This window comes from Nyctereutes procyonoides, unplaced genomic scaffold, assembly GCF_905146905.1.
Source record: "Nyctereutes procyonoides isolate TBG_1078 unplaced genomic scaffold, NYPRO_anot_genome, whole genome shotgun sequence".
Taxonomy (NCBI): domain Eukaryota; kingdom Metazoa; phylum Chordata; class Mammalia; order Carnivora; family Canidae; genus Nyctereutes; species Nyctereutes procyonoides.
The window spans coordinates 18500539-18519935 of NW_026575046.1; the positions used below are offsets into that span (position 1 = coordinate 18500539).

Genomic DNA, 19397 nt, shown 5'->3' on the forward strand with positions numbered 1-19397 from the left:
TCATGCTCAGGATCATGCCCAAATTACTTAATGTGGCATATGAGCACCTTCATTATTTGATTTCTGCCTGTGACTCCAAATTTGAATTCATATTAGTTCATCATAGACCATAGTTCTCTTCAAAATAGCAGTTTCTACAAAATCAGTCTTATTGTTCCTTGGAAACATACAACAAACAAACCAGCATATGTATAATAAACCTGATCTATGCACTGCCAGGGTTTCTAAATTGATTCAGGTTGCCAGTAGAAAGTACCGTTGGAATGTTTTCTGAACATGAACATGAAGCCTCTGTTTTCTGAACAACAACAAAAAAGCCTCTGTTTTCCATTTTGTGTCAACTTCAATGGCAATTCCAATTAAATTTTTACTTGATTATGGGCTCTTGCCTTCATTAAAAGCACTAGCTTTTAAAGAAAAGATTGTTGGGGTGCCTGGGTAGCACAGTTGGTTAAGTAGCCAACTCCTGATTTCAGCTTGGGTCTTGATCTCAAGGTCGTGGGATGGAGCCCTATGCCCAGCTCCACACTCAGCCCAGAGTTTGCTTGAGATTCTCTCTCTCTCCCTCTGCCTCTCCCCTAGCTTACTCTCTTTTCTCTCGCAAATAAATAAATAAATCTTGAAAAAAAATGAAGAAAATATTGTTAATATACTGCATGCATTTATTTATTAATTCAGTAATCATTTTTTAAGCAAAGAATACAATGTTAGTTCCTCAGGATTCCATAGTAAATAAAATGACTAGAAACTTGACTTAGAGTATATATGATGCAGGAAAATAAATGCTAGAGCAGAAAGGAAAACAGAGGCTATTGCATTAGTTGTCAGGTGAAGCATCTAATCAACATTGAATTCAGAGAGGGCAGCCCGGGTGGCTCAGCGGTTTAGCGCTGCCTTCAGCCCAGGGCCTGATCCTGGAGACCTGGGATCGAGTCCCACGTTAGGCTCCCTGCATGGAGCCTGCTTCTCCCTCTGCCTGTGTCTCTGACTCTCTCTCTCTCTCTCTCTGTGTGTGTGTTTCATGAATAAATAAATAAAATCTTAAAAAAAAAAAAAGAATTCAGAGGAGAAAGAAGGAGGAGTGGTAATCAAAAGCCAGGTCAGAAGTGACCTTTTTCTCCCTACCACAGAGACTGATTATCCTGCTGGCTACTGGGAAACACTCACTATATTTAAGCAGCAAAGTGAGAAGATCAGATTTATCATTTATCTTCATACTGATGAGTGTGGAATGAATTGAAACTGAACAAAACTAGAGGTCTTAAGCTGATGCAGAGACTCTCATAGCAGCCCAGCTGAGAAACGACAGGGGCCTAAGGCCATGGCCATGGCAGTGGGAATGGAGAAGAGGAGACAGATTTAGCAGACATTATGAAATAATGGAACTAGGACATTGATTGGCTATTGAAGACTTTGAGGAACATGCATCTGTAGAGGAAGTCTTTAGAATGATTCTCAGATTCTGAATTTGTTGATTAGGAAGATATTATTTCATTGTATCCATCTAAGTGAAGAATTCAAGAGTGAAAATCAGGGAACTGGGTCAAAGAGTGGATATCAGCTTTGGGTATGTTAACTGTGTGACAACTGCAGAAGACTAGCTACATAGGTATCCAGTTCAGAGAGAGACCAGAAATACAGTATTTGCAAACCATCAGGTTAGAGGTGAAACAGCCACAGGAGGGGAAAAAAAATCAACCCAAGGAGAATATGTAGACAGAGACCAGAGAAATAAGGTAGAGTAGGAACTCTGGTGAGACTTATATTTAAGGGCTGTCCTAAGTAAAGGGAGCTAAAAAAAAAAATAACTTCAAGATGGACTTTGGCAAAAGGAGTCTGGGTAAGAAAGTAATAGAGATTTGGTGTTGTGAGCTGTACTGTGTCCACTCCCCCTCCCACCCGCCAATTCATGTGTGTAAGTCCGAAGCCCAGCTACTACAGAATGCGACTGTATTTGGAGATATAATCATTAAAGAGCTAATTAAATTAAGATGAGGTCATTAAAGTGGGCTCGAACTCAATATGACTGGTGCCTTTATAAAAAGAGGAGATTAGAATGCAGACAGACCAGAGGGAAAAGGCTGTGGAGTGGAGGTACAGGAAAAATGGCATCTACAAGCCAAGGAGAGAGGCCTCAGAAGAAACCAACCCTGCAGACACCTTGATCTCAGACTTCTAGCCTCTCAAATTGTGAGAAAACAAACTTCTGTTGTTGGAACTATCCACTCTATGATACTTTGTTATGGCATCCCTAGCAAACTAATATAGTTAGAGAATTCATGGGAAGTGCAAAAATTGAGACTGCAAATGTAGATAAGAGTATGTGAAGATGGGCATTTCCTTCTTGTGTTTGTGTTTTGTAAATGAGAGTCTTGAAATATTTATATATTAAGGGTAGGGTGGAAGAGGAGAATGTTCTAGTAGAACAGACAGAAGGCTTAAGAGGATAGCTAGCAAGGTACTTGGCATGAAATCCAGAGTCTGGAAAGACACACTTTCAACTGAAACAGAAAAGAAGGATGTTAAGGGTGGACTGAGTGGCAGGTAAGTTTGCACATGAGTATAACTTGGAAGAAAAAACTAGAAAATTCTTATCTAGGCTTGAGTATCCTCTGTCAAGTTGAAGTTAAGGCCATCTATTGAGCTCAAGGTCAGAACACTCGGATGAAGAGCTTGAGGGGGTTGCTGGAAGTTTTAAACCAACCTGGCAGGATGAATGGGTAGTCCTGAAGCCAGGGGGGAGGTGTGGACCTGCTGAGCTGTGTGGAGGCCCTGGGGGAAGCTATAATGCCACCCATTCTTAGATCAACATGACTCTCTCTAAACCGCACAAGTTTACAAGAGAGGCGGAAAAATAATAGGGTTCATCTAAAGTTGGAATTTTTCTGGATCATAGAAGGAATAGAAGTCAGTGACATTGATTATATTATCAAGAGTGGTCAGATGGATCTGGATTGATTAGAGGGAAGAGCAGGAAGAGCAAAATAGACTGGGAGGAAAATGATGTCAAAAAACTGGGTTTCGATGGGGACCAAGAGTAGGGTTGTGGTCATAAATGAGAGTGAGAGCTGAAAGATAGGTCCGTTGCAGTGAGGCAAAGGGTTAAATATTGGGTTTCCCAATGTTCAGATTCCCGAGGCAGCAAAGTTCTGGTGAACACAGGCTAAAGATGTGGTTCCAGATGTGAGTGGCTCTAGTAGAACAGACACAGGAAGTGAAGAAGCAACAAGAAGTGATTTGCAGTCCACAGAATATAAAAGTCACCCAGGATTTTGGCTGGATTTGGGGTGGAAAGGAGGATTAGAATCCAGGTGCATTTTACAATTCTTTGTCGACCTCTTAAATCTTACATATTCATGGTGACCCAGGTTTAAAGAAAATTATAACAAAAACCTGAAACCTGATTTACAAATTGTTGCTTTCAAGAACAAAAGTGGAGAAGACCAAAGAAAAACAAGGGGAAAGGAACTGATTTGTACATGTCACCATCACTGTTTTTATCCTGTGATTGCAGGCTTCAGTGATTCTTAGTTATTACTTCTGACCTATAAAGTAGGCAGTAAACTTTGACCTGTAATGTGACTGCTAATTACATGTTTAATTGTAGCTAAATCTTTTACTAATTATATTCTTTAAAAAAAGAGGGATAGCAGATATTTACTGAATGTTTACTACATGCCGGTAACTTCTTGGATGTTTTAGACTCATTTATCTTTACAAGATAGGCATCATTATTTCTATTTTACAGATGAGGGACTAAGGCATGATGAGGATAAATAATTTTCCTGAGCTCTCACTGCTGCTTAGGGGCACAGCTGGGATTCTAACCTATGTAGTGTGTTCTAGAGAGCCAGAGAACCAGAGCCGCATTTGAGATAAGGGGTATTGAGGGAGTGTGAATCTGTTAGAGCCAGATGTCATTATTAAGAAATATTCCTCATATACTGATAACTCAGTAGAATTCTTTCAAAATATAAAAGACAGGAAATTACTGTCAATGAGTAAGTAAGATAGGATTTAAAAAATTAATTCATTCAATAAAAATGTGTTGAGCATCATATGTACACATATATTGGGTTGAGTATTAGTATAACAGGCCATCAGGAAGTATAAAATGCATTTTTTGCTTTTAGTTACTATAATAAAATACATGAGAGAGGAGGTAAAATGTTCTATTGGGTATTAGAAGGTGCAGAAAGAAATTCTAAGAAATCACAATAGGGATTTCCATTCAATAAGCTTATATTCTTTTACGTATGGTAGAAACAAATTTGGCTACTCCCCAAGACCATAACGCATTAGAGTGGGGGGAGCACCAGCAGTGGTAACACCAAGAAGGTGATTTGGGGACTTTAGCAGGCCCCCAGGCAACTCCATCAGTACTCCTCAGTTAACACTGGCCAGATATCCAGGTCTACAATCCCTCTCTGCTTTTTTATAAGCTTGGTGCCAAAACTCATTTGGAGGCATTATTCCTACCTGAACTGATAAAAAGTCACTATAGTCTTCATTTCTCCCACTTTGTCTGAACTTCAGTGGTTTCACTACAGAAATATTAATTAATGTGTTTGGTTATGAAATGCTGTTCCCGACTCCCCTGGGGGGTGTAGGTAATATACGGGGTAAGCAACACATCACCTTTGTAAGATCCGGAACACTGAGTGCAGAAACCCATCTGTTTTCAGATTGTAAATAAGAGACAACAGTGTATTTACTCTCCAAATGTAGCTTTAAGATCAGCCCAGGCAAGGTCCCCATGTCCCCATTCCTGACCACCTTGTGTCACTCACAGCCATTCCTACCTCTATGGAGAAGCTAAGAGGCTGGTCACAGCGACAGAGACAGGAAAACTGTATGATACAGACACATGTGAAAGAAGTACCAGCCAAATAGCCCACACTTTAAAGTCTTTAGTATTCATGGGTGAGCATGATCGCTTCAGGATACAATGGGTAGGGATTGTTTTACAACATTGTTAAAAATAAAAGACTTATTAACCATATTTATTTAAAAGTATATGTTTTTTTGAAACTGTTGTGAGTGACAACAGTGGTAAAAAACTTTGTGAAAACTGAGTAGACTGAACTTTATGGGTCACCAATGGGACCATTAAAAAAACAGATTATTGTAGCTCTTGGTTTAGAATAAGCTAATTATTATTCTTTATTTTATCTTGCTAAGACCAAAGAAAATCTCTCTAAAGGCGATGAATATTAATCCTTTAAATGGAGGGGTCCAGTTAGTGGATGGTTCTAGAGAATTTAGGTGACTTTCAGGAAGGTGGTTAGGTTTCCAGTAGCATTGGATAAAGTAAGAGTCTTTTTAAGAAGTAGTTTAACAAGAGCTAGAGGGGTTTGAGGTGAGTGAAAACAGCCACTCCCAAGAGTCAACCAAGGGGAATCCTGAAGAAAAAAACAAACGTAAAGATGGGTTTGGATTGGTAGGCTAGCAAAAAAGAAAAAAAAAAAAAAGGAGCTTAAATAGCTTGAGCAGTGTACCCAGTACTTAAATCAGCATTGATTTAATTTTTAGTTTGATCAGAATCTTAGATGATTCTTTTTATGACAACTAGGTATTTGCAAAAACTCTTATCAGTAAGTGCACATAACTGAGGATTGATTGTAGGCCACCGTATATTTTCTAAAGAGACAGAAGCTATACCTCTTTTTCTTTAAATCAATCTTATATTCCCATCGAGTTCTCGTTCTACTGAACTTTTCACATTTTTCAGCATTAAATTTATTGAAGTGGCTTTTCAGCTAAAAGCTGAGCTATGTGTTTGGTTCTGAGGAGACTTACTTCATAGGCCAGAGAAGCCACGTTCCAGGGTCTGCGGTAGTAGACCAAGGTGTTTCCATCCCGAACTCGATCACAGAGTCCATTGTAGTACTCATTGTCAAAAGGTGTGCTTAGTGGCTCCATCCCTAAGATGTTGATGCTGAGAATGAACAGAGTAACATCAGAAAGGGAGACACCAGGAGCTAATGCCAGGCAGTCCTCTGTGGCTGGGAAAAGAGAGAGCTTTGGCTCGTGTCCCCATCGACCCATTTATGTGTGATATAATCAGGAACAGAAGCAAGAGCCTGCTCACTTCTGCTTTATGTCTCTGGCAGCAAGCATACCTTAGGAAGGCCCAATAAACTTCCAGGCAACTAGGGCACTGTTGAGAGCGCAATGAAAGAAATGCAATAACCAGGGAGCAAGGGACCATCTGGCTCCTGGAGTCTTAACTCCGCTGTTGTAACTCTTAGCTAACCTCCCTTGGTGAGCTAAGAGCCAACTCTGTAATACCACCTATTTAAGTTATTTGAGCACAGAGGATCTCAGGGGGGCAGTATAACATATGCATGTAATTTTTAATCTATGAATCAACATTGGGGCTCTTTCTCTCCCCATTCTCTTTAAACTTAAGCCTTTTCCTCCAGCTGTTTCATTGCTTGTCAAGAACCTCATTCCCTCCAGGCTTATACTATTTCTATTATACTTTCCAAGGGGAAACACAAAAATTTCAGCATCCCGAAAAGGCATTCTCAGAAGTTCTACTTTTTCCTTCCAGCAAACAAAACAAAACAAAACAAAACAAAAAACAAAAACAAAAAAACAAAAACCTTTTATTTGGCAAGCTTCAATTCAGAAACAGAAATCTTATTTAGCTTTTAAAAAGTTACGTTTGATTTGTAGACCCAAAAGCAAAGTCTGAACAAGAACTAGTTCATTCTTTGTGAAGTACACTTCTGTTAATTGCAGGAACGGGCATTGCCTTCTAGTCTGTTTCTGGAATATAAGGCTCCAGACCAGGGAAGCCAAAATAGAAGTCTGATCTGCACTTCTATAATTCAGTTTGACAAAAAAGCAGAAATACTTCATGGCTCTAGACCACATTCCCAAACTCCAATGAACTAGATTATAAATCTGGATATTGGTTTCAAGAGTAATTTGTCAAAGGGTGTAGATGGTTTACTCTAAAACTCGTTGCTAATGGAAGAAAAATAATTGAGTATCTTAACCAGCAGATTAGTTAAAAACAACATCTTCACATAAAAGGGCACATTCCTTTTTTTTTTTAAGATTTTCTTTTTTTTATTTGAGAGAGAGAGAGAGCGAGAGCGAGAGAGACAGAGAGACAGAGAGAGACAGAGCTCGCATGAGCGGGAGGAGGGGCAGAGGGAGGAGCAGGTTCCCCACTGAGCAGGGAGCCCAATGTGGGGCTCCATCTCCAGGACCCTGAGATCATGACTTGAGCTGAAGACAGGACACAATTGACTGAGCCACCCCGGTGCCCCTCAATGGCATATTCTTAATAAACTTTGAATCTACAAAGAAAATGACATTATAGCTCAACTTTAAAGAAAGATAAGTTAAAGAACCAATTCAGGAGCATCTTTCTCTGAGCTAAAATTTAACCACTTCTCACTTTTTGCTCTATCAAAACCCCTCGTGAAAAATACTATAGGCCTAAAGTTCTAACATAGGGCCAAAAATGAGACTTAGTAAGTTGAATAAGAAAGAAAAAAGAGACATTATTATCTGGTTTACTTTTTCAGACATCTTATGCCTTACAGTAGGTTGAAATTTCAGCTTCACTTCTTTACCCGTCCCCACCCATCCCTGCATCTACAGCAAATGAGTAATACTTTTTTCCCTTTTTTCCTTCCATATGACTAATGTTTTGATACACAGACACAGAACGCTGGAAACAAATTTTCTGTGTTTGTTTCTTAAACAAGCCCTTGATTTTCTTTGTTCTACAGTGAACTTGTCCTTCACGAATCTGCATCAACAGAGACGCTGTACCTCTTCACTGTCAGTGGACAACAACATTAACCTCTGTTGTTAATAATGATTAACTCTTAGGTGACTATTTTATCTATGAAGAGTGTAGTGTTCGTAGTAAATAGTAATACTAAGAGAGTTCATACACAGTCTTTGCTCTCATGAAATTTATATTCAGATTAGGGAGTTGTACACATAACCACCAATTTTAAAAAACAGTCCAAGGACAAATACACATGTGCCATATAAGTAGCCCAGGTGAGTACTGCGCAGGTTCCCAAAGGGTCATACATAGAGTTTAGAAGAAGTAAGATTTGATTTGGACTCTGAAGGATGGGGACGGAAGGTCGGGAGGAATGGGGTGCCCGGAAGCCTGGAGGTGGAAATGTGTATGGCGTGATTTCGGGTAGTAGTTTTCAGATTTTCTGCTTGTCTATTCTATAAAAAATTATAATAAATTCTGCCTGCCTGCACAATTTTAATTTGACCTCTAAGATTTTTCATCTTAAGTTTGAGATGTTGCAAAGGATATAATTTCTCAGTGTGCTACAAATATTTACATCTTAAAGTACAATTATGTTGCCTCTTTTTAAAATAAATCCAATGAAATATAAATGCCATAGTGAGGGTGGGTATCAAATCACTGCAATGTTTATATTTCTTTAGCAACTAGACATTTTCTGGTATTCCTTTTGATTCTTGTTTTTAAAAAGACACTTTATTTTTTAGAGCAGTTTTAAGTTTCACTGCCAAAAGAGTAAAAGATACAGAGGTTTCCTATATGTCTCTTTTTTCATTCTTGAATTCATGTTTCTATTCCACTTCCACCACAGAATTTTAACTTAATGTAATGTTATTTTAGCTTGGAGGGTTTAAGGTATCACTTTTTTACGCATTTGTGTACTAAAAAGGTATTAATTGAAATTAAAAAAAATTAAATATAGTTTAACAATAGGGTCTAAGTAATTAAAAGCTCTTCTGGATTGAGTTATCATTATTATTAGTAGTATATATAAGTGTATTAAAATTTTAAAATAGTTAACAAACAATTACAAAATTTTTTGGAAAGGTGTCTCAATGAAATGAATGGGTGATCTTTTTAAATTAATTGATTAGTTCTTGCCTTCAGAAATGAATATTACTTATTGCTAAAAAAAGATGTTTCAGTATCAATTGTATTCTGATTTTCTATTTTTTATAGCTGCAAATGCTGGAAACTTTACTCATATAAGTGGAAAAGAATAGAAGGAATTTTGTCATGGCAATGTCACTTGATTCTTTGATTTTCTGAGTTTTATGCCAAGAAAAGATCACAGACTAGTCTTTCATTAAAAACTATTTTTAGGGGCGCCTGGGTGGCTCAGTCGGTCTGCCTTCAGCTCAGGTTATGATCCCTGAGTCCTGGGAGGGGAGCCCTGCATCTGGCTCCCTGCTCAGTGGGGAGCCTACTCCTCTTTCTCCCTCTGTCCTTCCCTGGCTTGTTCTCTCTTTTGCTGACTCTCTCAAATAAATAGAATCTTTTAAAAAATTAAAAGTATATTTTTATAGCCCATTATCTCACAATTGATTACATTATCTTTCAAAAGGAATCGGAGACCAGTTGACTCACAAGATCTTGGAGTCCAACTGAGCACCAATATTTGGAAATGTTTCTTAGTTCTTTTGCCATACAGTAAAATTGAGATAGGCGAGGGGGGTGGTACTCTTCTTTTAGAAGGTGAAAGGCTATTGTGAAAGGGGAGATGAAAGGGGGAGAATAGGCTTCACAACTTGAATGCCACTGAGTTGTTAAGCTTCTCAAGTTTATGGAAAATATGTATGTATGGAATCGAAGATTTACTGTTGGTTCCATAGATTGGTTAAGCAGCTAGTAGTTAAAGAAACTATTATCTTAAAAGTTGTCTGCCTCCCCCTTAGAAAGTCTTTTTGCACCCCACAGTGTGCATACCCCCCTTTGAAGGTTTTCCTTTACAGAACAACAAATTGACCAGTTGGCTGGATCCATCTGGAAAGTTACAATGAAGCGGATCCACACTCCAAAGCACAACTAAGGAAGAAATGTTTCAAAACTTTTGACTTTGTTCCACTACTACAGAGACAGCCAGTCTAGTCTAGAATGAGCCAATTTTTTTCGGCCAAGAAACATGAAAACTTCTCATGGATGGAATGTCATCGCCTGGGAAATAAAAAAAGCATGTATATTTGGCAGCACCTAGAGATGCCTGTTTATATGCCAGCATCTAGAACCATAGGCAATTCTAACCTACCAGGTGAACAGAAAAGAAAGCTCCCTCCACAGAAGTGGTACTATGCTTCGATCACATAAAAAAGTAATGCATTATGTACTGAACATCATTTACAGCTGGTTCGGATTTATATTTTTTCAATGAATGAAAGATGGGTTGGGGATTTCCCGAAACACTTCTGGAGAATCTCAAATGCTTACAAGGCAAGAGGCGGAAATATTTGTGATACAAGGGAATTCTCCTGGGATTAAGAATTTAAGTGGGAGTCCTTCAAATGAAAAAAACACGTATAAATTAATGACTGGACATTTGTGACTTTTGGGTAAAAGAATCTGATTGTATATGACCTCTGATAAGACTTGTTGAGATTTTCCAGATTGGATGGTGTAGAAGCAGTTTATAAGCCTGTTGCCATGACTAGGGTGTTTACTCCTATTATTTCTAGTCAATATATCCTATAGTGGCTTAGAAGAATAATTGTGATACATGGTAACTAAATATGCAATGTTAATGAGATCGAAGAATATCGCCAATATAATAAAGCATGTCACTTTGAGAACTCTTCTTAAATATTAATTAACTGATTTCTACTCTTAATTCAAAAATTTGGATGATCAATAAGGAGTTTCATTTTCTAAGGTTAGTTTTGCTTTGAAGTTTTGATTTATGGGCTTTGTAGTGATGAGAGGAAGTGATGTGGGGTGGTGATGAGCATGTGGGGAGAAGCCAAGGTAAGGTGTGGTGAAAAAATATATAGTTTTATGAAAGTGAGAGAAACTTGGGCTTAGTTTCACTAGAAACTAAAGAGTTCCACTAGAGGGGCACCCAGGTGGCTCAGTGGTTGAGCATCTACCTTTGGCCCAGGTCATGATCCCGGGGTCCTGGGACCAAGTCCCACATCAGGCTACCCACAGGGATCCTGTATCTCCCTCTGCCTATGTCTCTGCCTCTCTCTCTGTGTCTCTCATGAATAAATAAAATCTTTAAAAAAGTAATTTAAAAAAGTTCCATTAGAATCTAAAGAGACTAAACTGGTCTTACTTGCTTCACTCAGGTGTTTTTTTTTTCCTGTAAAATGAATATAATACCTCCCCTGACAACCTCACAGGATTATTATGAAAAATCTATAGAAAAAAAATAAAAAAAAATAAAAATCTATAGAGGAAAAAAAGGTAGAAAATAAAGTTCAAAGTACTATGCAAATGAAAGCTGTTGGAGAATAATAGGCTTTATGAAGACTAAATTAGTTATAGGTTATTGTTAATGATAATGAGGTATTTAATAAAAAGCTTGGTGGATTTATTCTATAAGGAACTACCTTATTTTTCACTTCTGCAGCCAACCTTCCCCAGAACTGAGGCCCCATCCTCTTGCTTGGTCCTGAAGACTCAGCCCTGTGACATTCCCTGTCACCAGCCCTTACTGTGGCAAAGCTTGCTGTATTTAGCCAGCTTTCTGGGATGCCTCACTATGAAACTTCTTAGCAAATGCTATATAATAAATTTTTCTTTTCTCTGAACAAAGAAAACCAATAGATTATGATTGTTTTTCAGCTAAGTGGGCTAAAATTTCTGTAGCCTTTTATAAGATAAGGTGTAAATTTGCATTGAGAGAAAATAAATAACATACACAATGCTCTGCTTCAAGCCCATCTGTTTAGATTAAGGAGAAAATTGTTTCTTGGACCCCAAATAAAGCAAAATAAAGTAACACTGGACTTTCACCACAGACTCACAGTCTCTCCTTGAGGAAAGCGGCAGGAAGAGTCAGAACTCATTGGAGTACGCAGTGATCTGGTTATAAGGTTTCCAACAGCCCCCATACCATTTACTGACAATTATTAAAAGAACCTCCTATGTTTGGAGACAAAGAGTGTACATTGGTTTCAAGATTCCTACCTTTTGGCCAAGGGCCAAAGACACTTAGTGGGCAATACGTGAACGCTGCTAGGAGATTTTATAAAGTGAATAAAGGGTGTATGAAATGTGATGTTTCATGTGGTGCCTGACTCTTGTTTCATGTGGTGCCTGACTCTTGGTATCCTGGAACTTTTTCCCTCATTGAGATTCAACAAGTACAAGTTGTATCTGGCTTAGAGAGAGAAGACATCTCTGTTTAGAGCCAAACCTGGTCCAGAGGCCTTACCTTAAGAACTGCCCCCTACCCTGGCATAGGGTTTCTCAGCCTGAGGGCCACTGACACTGTGGATCTGGCCGCCCTGGGCACTGCAGGATGTTTGGTACCATCCAGGGCCTCTACCTACTGGATATCAGCAACGCTCCCTCACTTCTTGAGTCCTCCATCCCTACCCCACAGCTGTGACCACCAGAATAGGTTGCAGACTTTGCTAAATGTCCTCTGGGGAGAAAATCACTCCTGGATGAGAACCAGTACCTTAATCCCTCTATCAGCCTTGCTGATACCTCCATCTTCTTTCCTCTCCTTATCCCTATTCTCAGGACTTGAGTCCTAAACCTGCATGTATTTCTAGTGACCCAGTTTCACCTGATGCCAACTGACAGTATTTTAGAAACACTTATTTTCATTAATTAATTGATTGATTTACCTACTTATCAGCTCCCAGTATTTATTGAGTGCCTGTGATGAACCGGGTCTTATCAACCACCTAATCTGAGTGCCTGTCATGATCCTGTCATGATCCAGGCACTCAGATTAGGTGGTTGATAAGACATATTCCACTACAGGCAGTGAAACAGACCCATCTCTGTCAACATACCACTGGGTGTAGGAAAAACTACATCTCTGTTGAGTACAACTTGCCAACCAATCTACCCAAAGTAGATTGAAAACAGCTGAGAACAACAAATGGAAACTATGCCATAGGCATCCCTGGAATGTTCTCAGACTATATGGAGCAGAATGGAATAGCACCTCAGGGCCACATCATTTTCCTAATTCCTAGAGCATATATCTCTGGGTAATCTTTATTCTGTAAAACTCTGAGTTCTAAACTGTCCTAGACTTCTCATCACAGCATAGCTGGCCAGAGCCCCCCTGTGTTCTGCAATGAACATAGAATGAATGAAAATGAACGAAGCCTCTCTTTGTAATAAGAGCCAGAGTCTCCACACCATCACCATCTGGCATCAGAACTTCTTGTCTGCCTTTTCCTCTTGGGTCAGCTCTAGAAGACTGTACCTTCCTCAGACCTTATAACCAGGTACAGATCCAGGACAAGTTCCCCATGGAAGACAGCCTTACTTACAAATCAGATATTTGAATTGCAAGACCTACCACTGGCAAGTGTTCAAGTGTCAACAGTCACTTGAGCATTGCTGCGGCCTTCCAGAGGCTCATAACTGACCTGTGTCATCTCCTGCTGGACTCGGAGAAAACCACCTCCCATCCTGATTCTACAGACCCCCTAAGTGAGGCCAGGCGGTTGTGCAAATTGTCCTGAAATGCTGATTCGGCACTTATCTTCTTTGAAGCTCAGGCACACTAGCGGCCGAATGCGGGCCCTCGGCCTCTCTAGCACCGGGGAGGGACGGAGGTCACCTTTGCCCGTTCTCACCCAGAAGCCTTCAAGCCAGATACAGACCCGTAGCCCGCCATCCGCGCCAGTTCCGATTCTTCCACCACTTTCTCTCGGCAGGGGAGACGGGGATCACTTTCACAGTCGTCCTCATCTGAGAAGTCCCCGCAGTCATTGTCACCGTTACAGAGGAGCCGCTTCTTTATGCATCTGCCTGCGATCAAACCCGAGAGAGCCACGCTGTGTCCCAGGCCCGGGCTTCCTCCGCCCCCCCCCCCACCCCGAGGTCACAAGGGCAGTGCAGGGCTGGAGGGGACGGAGCACACATGCGCCCGGGATTCTCCGCAGGGCGCACCGGGCAGCCCTCTCAGCGGCCCCGTGGCCCTTGGCAACAGGACCCCAGAGGCTCCTGACTCTGGGAAAGGAACAAGGGGTGGGGGTGACTGGGTGATGGGCACTGAGGAGGGCACTTGATGGACACCGGGTGGCATGCTATATGTTGGCAAATCGAACTCCAATCAGAAATATACCAAAAAAAAAAATAGGCTTCTTTCTTTTCGCCCCTGAGAGCTCCCCGGAGCCCGCGGGGGGGGGGCGGGGGGGGGTTACCTGTGCGGCACCTGAAGTCGCCGCCGCCGCAGTCCTCCTCCTCGGCCGCGCAGGGCTCGGCGGGCTCGCACTGCCGTCTGTCTCCCACCGCGTCTACGCACTTCTGCCCGTTAAATTGTCCGAAGACCTCGATGCTCCTTGAGCGAAACTGCACAAAACCCGCTGGAAAAATTAGGATTTCTGTCGCCCCAAAGGGACAATGATCTAGGACGGCGGCCGCGGCACTGTAGCTGGCTAGAGACCCAGTGGCGGCGATGGTTTCACGGTGGAAGGGGCCCTAAGTGCAGTCACCCGGGTTAGAGTCGCCTGCCCGGCGGGCCCCGCAGGGCACGCATCTGGCATTGAGTGCCCCGTGCAGGTGTCCAGGCAGCGGGAGCCTCACCCGCCAGGTGTGGATCTTTCCTTCTCAGTGTGGAACGCAGCTGGGCAGGGATGGGGATGGGTGGTCCCTGCCTCAGAGTCCTTTTCCCGCAGGGGCCCGCAACACAGTTCCCATTTGGGGTGATGAGTGGGGAATGACAATGAACACTTACCATTTGCTTGAGGCAAGGGTCACATTCCGACCACTGGCTCCAGGAGCTCATTCTGCAGTCTACGGGGAATGGCGTGTCATTCTCTCGTGTTGTGTCTGGGACAAAACTAAGATAGCAGGACGCGTCAGCTGCATGGTGTGGCAGGCGTCTGTGTCCAATTTATTGCCTGATTTATTGACTCCTTTTCCACCTTCCAAATCAAAGGACCCATCCTTTTACTCTAGCTCTCATTTGACATTTGAGCGTATGCTGCTTTGTATTTTCAACTGGTCTTGTGGGATTCTTGTACCACTTTGTGATGGGACCTTCAGCCTACCCACAGTTGCAATACTGGTGATGAGGGAAACTGGCAGTCACGCTGCTACCTGCTTTACGTGGATTGGTCTTTTATTTCCAACTGCCTTATGAACTCAGTGAAGCTAGAGACCTTGTTTTACTTTGTGTCCCTCAGAGTCTGAAAAAGCCTCCAGTTGCCTGGTTCTCTTGCCAATTTAAGCCAGGGGGCCCAGCCACTCCCCTAGCTAGTACCTGGGAAGCCAAGCTTTCCCACCCCTGCGCTGTGCATGTCCTAAACCGGAAGCCTTACCACTTCACGCTCTGCTTCAGGACTTACCCTTTACTGCTCTGAATTTTAACACCTAGATTTTGGCCCTTACGGCCTTCCCTCCCACCTCCAGACCCCAAAGCTCAGCTGTGCTTTTCCTGGCTTTGCACTTTTCTTTCTTTCTCGGTTCACCATTTGCATCTTTTCTGCTTGCAACACTTTCTTGGATTATTATCTTGTTCAATGAAAGAAAAAAAAAAACAGAACAAAACATAAAGCAAAAGCCACTGACCAAGAATCCCATAAGTGCCCTGCTCTACTTCCCTGAACTGGCACCTGTCGTTTCTGGAGTGCGGCCTCCTATTCCAGAGGGCTGGCTCGGTAAAGCCAATCCCTCCATGAAGACTAGACCCTAGCTCTTCTCTGAGACCTTGACCAATTGAATACGTTCTCCAGTAAAACTCTTCCTCCCTACCAGTTTCTTTCCATTTGTTGTATATTGTGTTCAAGTCTTTGATATTAAGAAAAAACAAGCAAATGAATGATTAAACAAAACACTCTTTCTGAACTCTACATTTCCTTCTGGTTGCTTCCATTTGTCCCGTGTCCTTCACCATGTCATTACTTAAAGGAATTGTTATCAACTTATTTATGTTTCTGTTTCATCAAAAAAAAAAAAGTTTCATCTCCTCCTTTAACCCTCCATGCCCCTTTAGGTACTTCTAAAATTCTCCCATCCTTCCAGCCAACTTTCTTGGAAGAGTGGTTTGTACCCTGTCTCTCTCTCTTTTTTAAAAGAAAAATATTTTATTTATTTATTCATGAAAGACACACAGAGAGAGAGGCAGAGACATAGGCAGAGGGAGAGGCAGGCTCCACGCAGGGAGCCCAATGTGGGACTCGATCCCACATCTCCAGGATCACGCCCTGGGCCGAAGGCAGATGCTCAACTGCTTAGCCACCCAGGGGTCCCTGTACCCTGTCTCTTGTTGCTTACTCCCAACCACTGCTCAGCCCTCCTGCCCAAGGACACTGCTCTTGCCAAATTCAGTGTCAACTGCCATGTGGCTCATTTGATCTTTTCAGTGCTTATTTTATTGACTTCCTCCCACTGGCCAATGCACCTGGCCATTCTTGCTGTTTAAAACACTCTCTTCCCTTGGACTGAATGACGCTAAACTCCTACCATTTCTTCTTTCTCTTTCAGTTGTCCTACTCACCCATGTAGGCTTCTCTTCCTTAGAAAGTCTCTGGAATGTTGTTTTTCCTCAAGGCCCTGCCCTTTGAACCTGTCTTTTCCTTTTTCTGTCTACATGTTCCCAGGGCTTTGGTTTCTGTGCAGTCCAGACATCTCCCCTGAATTTTAAGCTCTTGAATATAACTCCCAACTGGACATCTGCACTTGGATTTTGTTTCGGTTCACTGAACTCGATGTATTCCCAAAACAAATTCATTATTCTTCCTCTTCTCTCAAAGCTGCTACCTCCCCTTATAGTTGCTTTCTGGGTGAACAGCATTTTCATTTATGTGGTTGGCCTGGCCCGAGGTGTGGGTGCTCCCTGTCTTATCCTGCATCCCTCACACTCATCACCTGTAACTAATCAACCATTAAAATCTGTTGTTTAGTTTCGTAATTGACTCTCAAATCCATCCTTCCTTCATCTCTGCCAGACACTTCTCTGCTCTACACTAACATTACATATCTCCTGGATGACAATAATTTCTTGCTAATCCAAGTTCCATAAATCATGCAGAGAATCTTTTAAAAAGGCAGATTTGATTGTACCATTTCCTCCTGAAAATGTGTCTGTAAGCTTCCTATCATTCTTATGATAAAGTCCAAGTTTTCTTACATGGTGCAGCAGGCGGAATAGCGACGCCCCAAGTTGTTCCCATTCTAATCCCTAGAATCTGGGAATATTTTACCCTACATGACAGGAAGGAATTTGCAGATGTGACTAAGAGAAGATTATTCTGTATAATCTGGGTGGATTCATTCCAAACATGTGAACTCCTAAAAGCAGAAAAGCATTTCAGGGAGATATGAAGACACAAGAAGAGGTAGGAGAAATTCAAAGCACGAAAAGGGACCCCACTGGCTATTGTTGGCTGGGAAGATGGATGGAAGCCATGAACCAAGGAATGCGGGCAGCCTCTACAAGCTGGGAGAACCAAGACAATGGATTCTCCCCTAGAGCCTTTGGAAAAGAATGCAGCCCTGCCAGTACTTTGATTTTGGTCCAGTGAGACCCACTTCAGCCTTCTGACCTCTAGAACTGTAAGATAATAAATTTGTGTTGTTTTAAGCCACTGATTGTGGTAATTCGTCACAGCTGAAATGAGAAACTAAACATGGTCTAGTGAGCTCTAGATGGCCTATCTCCTTCCTAATTCTTCAACTCTACTTTCTCCATCAAAGCTTTAGTCACACCGAATTTGAAATTCCCAAGATAATCTGCTTTTTCTCATGCCTTCAGGCCTTTCAACCCTCTATTTCCAATTTACTACTGTGATCTCATCTCTGACATCATGGATCTCATCTTGGGCATAATTGATTTTCCACAAGGAGCATTCCCTAAACTCCTTGCATAATTTATTTTTCTCTGTGCATATTCTTCCAGGATCTTGTTCTTTCTTGAGTCATAAGCACCTTTGCAGGGATATATTTCATTTAATTAATTCACTTACTCAGGCATCCATTCACTTATTCATTCGTCAAATATTTATTAATGGTCTCTATTTGCTAGGCATACGGGATATAATGGTGTGCAAAACAACAAAACAAAATAAAGCCAAAACCATGATGCCCGAACTAGAGCTCTATTTACGTTCTAAATAGCAATATCAGTGAGTTAGAAAAATTTTAACTGTTCAGCTTGCAGATCAACTTCTTGGAATATAGTAGGTGCTCAGTAAATGTTTTCTGAACACGAATGAATAACTAAGTGCAAGAAGGGGCAGGACGTTCTTGATCGTGTTTTCTTGGGCAGATCTAGGTCTATATTTCTCTGTGTAACAATCTCCTGGTGATCTGCCCTCATGGTATTTATGCAAGACCTGTCAGTAAGGCAGATTTTAAGACTAGACATATCATTTCTGTAAACCTGACTCTTGCCTAAACCAACCAGAAAGTCAGGGAGCCTGATAAGCTTCTATCTTTTAAAAGTGCAGGTTAAACATGCATTAAACACGCTGCCAGAACTCTTTGGTGAACCTGCTTTCCTGGAAGCCTGAGTATTAGTGTGTATCTGAAACTACATGGCTGAGAAATTCTCTGCTAGAACGTTCCCATAAAGGTAAGATCTCCTCTGGAACTGATAGGCCTCATCAAGAGGCAATGGCAGATGCACCCTTATGATCTATAGCAGTAAGTCTCAATACATTGCATATCATAATCCTCAAATATTAAAAATAGAAATTGTAGAATTGTCATCCTCACTCCAAAAACAATTAAATCAGGCTTTCTGAGATGGGCTCCAGGCAGCAAATGTTTTTAAAAAGTACTCTCGGTGATTCTCATGTTCATGCACTGTTGAGAAACACTGTTTGGCAACATTTGGAGGGTATTCATGAAATCCAAAAGGGCACAATTCAAGTAGGTTGGGGGTGTATATCAATATAACCCAAACTTGAAGCTACCACCAACCTGAAAATGTCACTGAGCTGGTTTATCATTAATTTCAGGAATTACTCTAGGCCCTATTTATTAGTATCTCTGTGGATCTTTTCAATATCTTTGTTTCTCCAGTATTAGTCCTGTTGCCTTCAACTAGATTATCTGCTCCTGTCTGTTTTTTGTACTTATCACTTATTTAGATGATCAGGTTAGTATTTTGCTTTACTGTCTCCAAAGAGATTATTCCCTTGGTTCTAGAAACTATACCCTATAGACCAGTGACTTTTATCTTTCCCACCTGCCACTGAGAGCAGCTCTGAAGAATAACTAGTTCAGAGGTACAGTAGAGACTGAAGGATCATGTATGGAAGGTAAAATCCACTGTAAACACTGTAAACACTTCAGAGTGAGAGTCCTTTGCCGTGCGAGCCTAGAACCCAGCCAGTGATGGGGGCTGATGAGGAAAGCTGTTCATCTGTCCCACACCCAGGGCCCAGGATCCTGCTCCAAAGATACTGACATTGGCTGTAAACTATTCTCTAACATTCTTCACATAAGCAATAGCACCGCATTAATTATC

At 41.4% G+C, this 19397-nt stretch overlaps 1 protein-coding gene across 1 annotated transcript in view; it reads right to left on the reverse strand.

The window, feature by feature from the left end:
- Positions 1-19397, reverse strand: part of C9 (complement C9) — a 56669-nt gene that overhangs the window by 28408 nt on the left and 8864 nt on the right. Inside the window, exons 2-5 of the mRNA XM_055325769.1 lie at positions 14658-14763; positions 14125-14272; positions 13582-13729; positions 5800-5938 (exon numbers count right to left, since the gene is read on the reverse strand). Coding sequence (XP_055181744.1) covers positions 5800-5938; positions 13582-13729; positions 14125-14272; positions 14658-14763 — 541 coding nt within the window. The remainder of the gene's footprint in view (positions 1-5799; positions 5939-13581; positions 13730-14124; positions 14273-14657; positions 14764-19397) is intronic.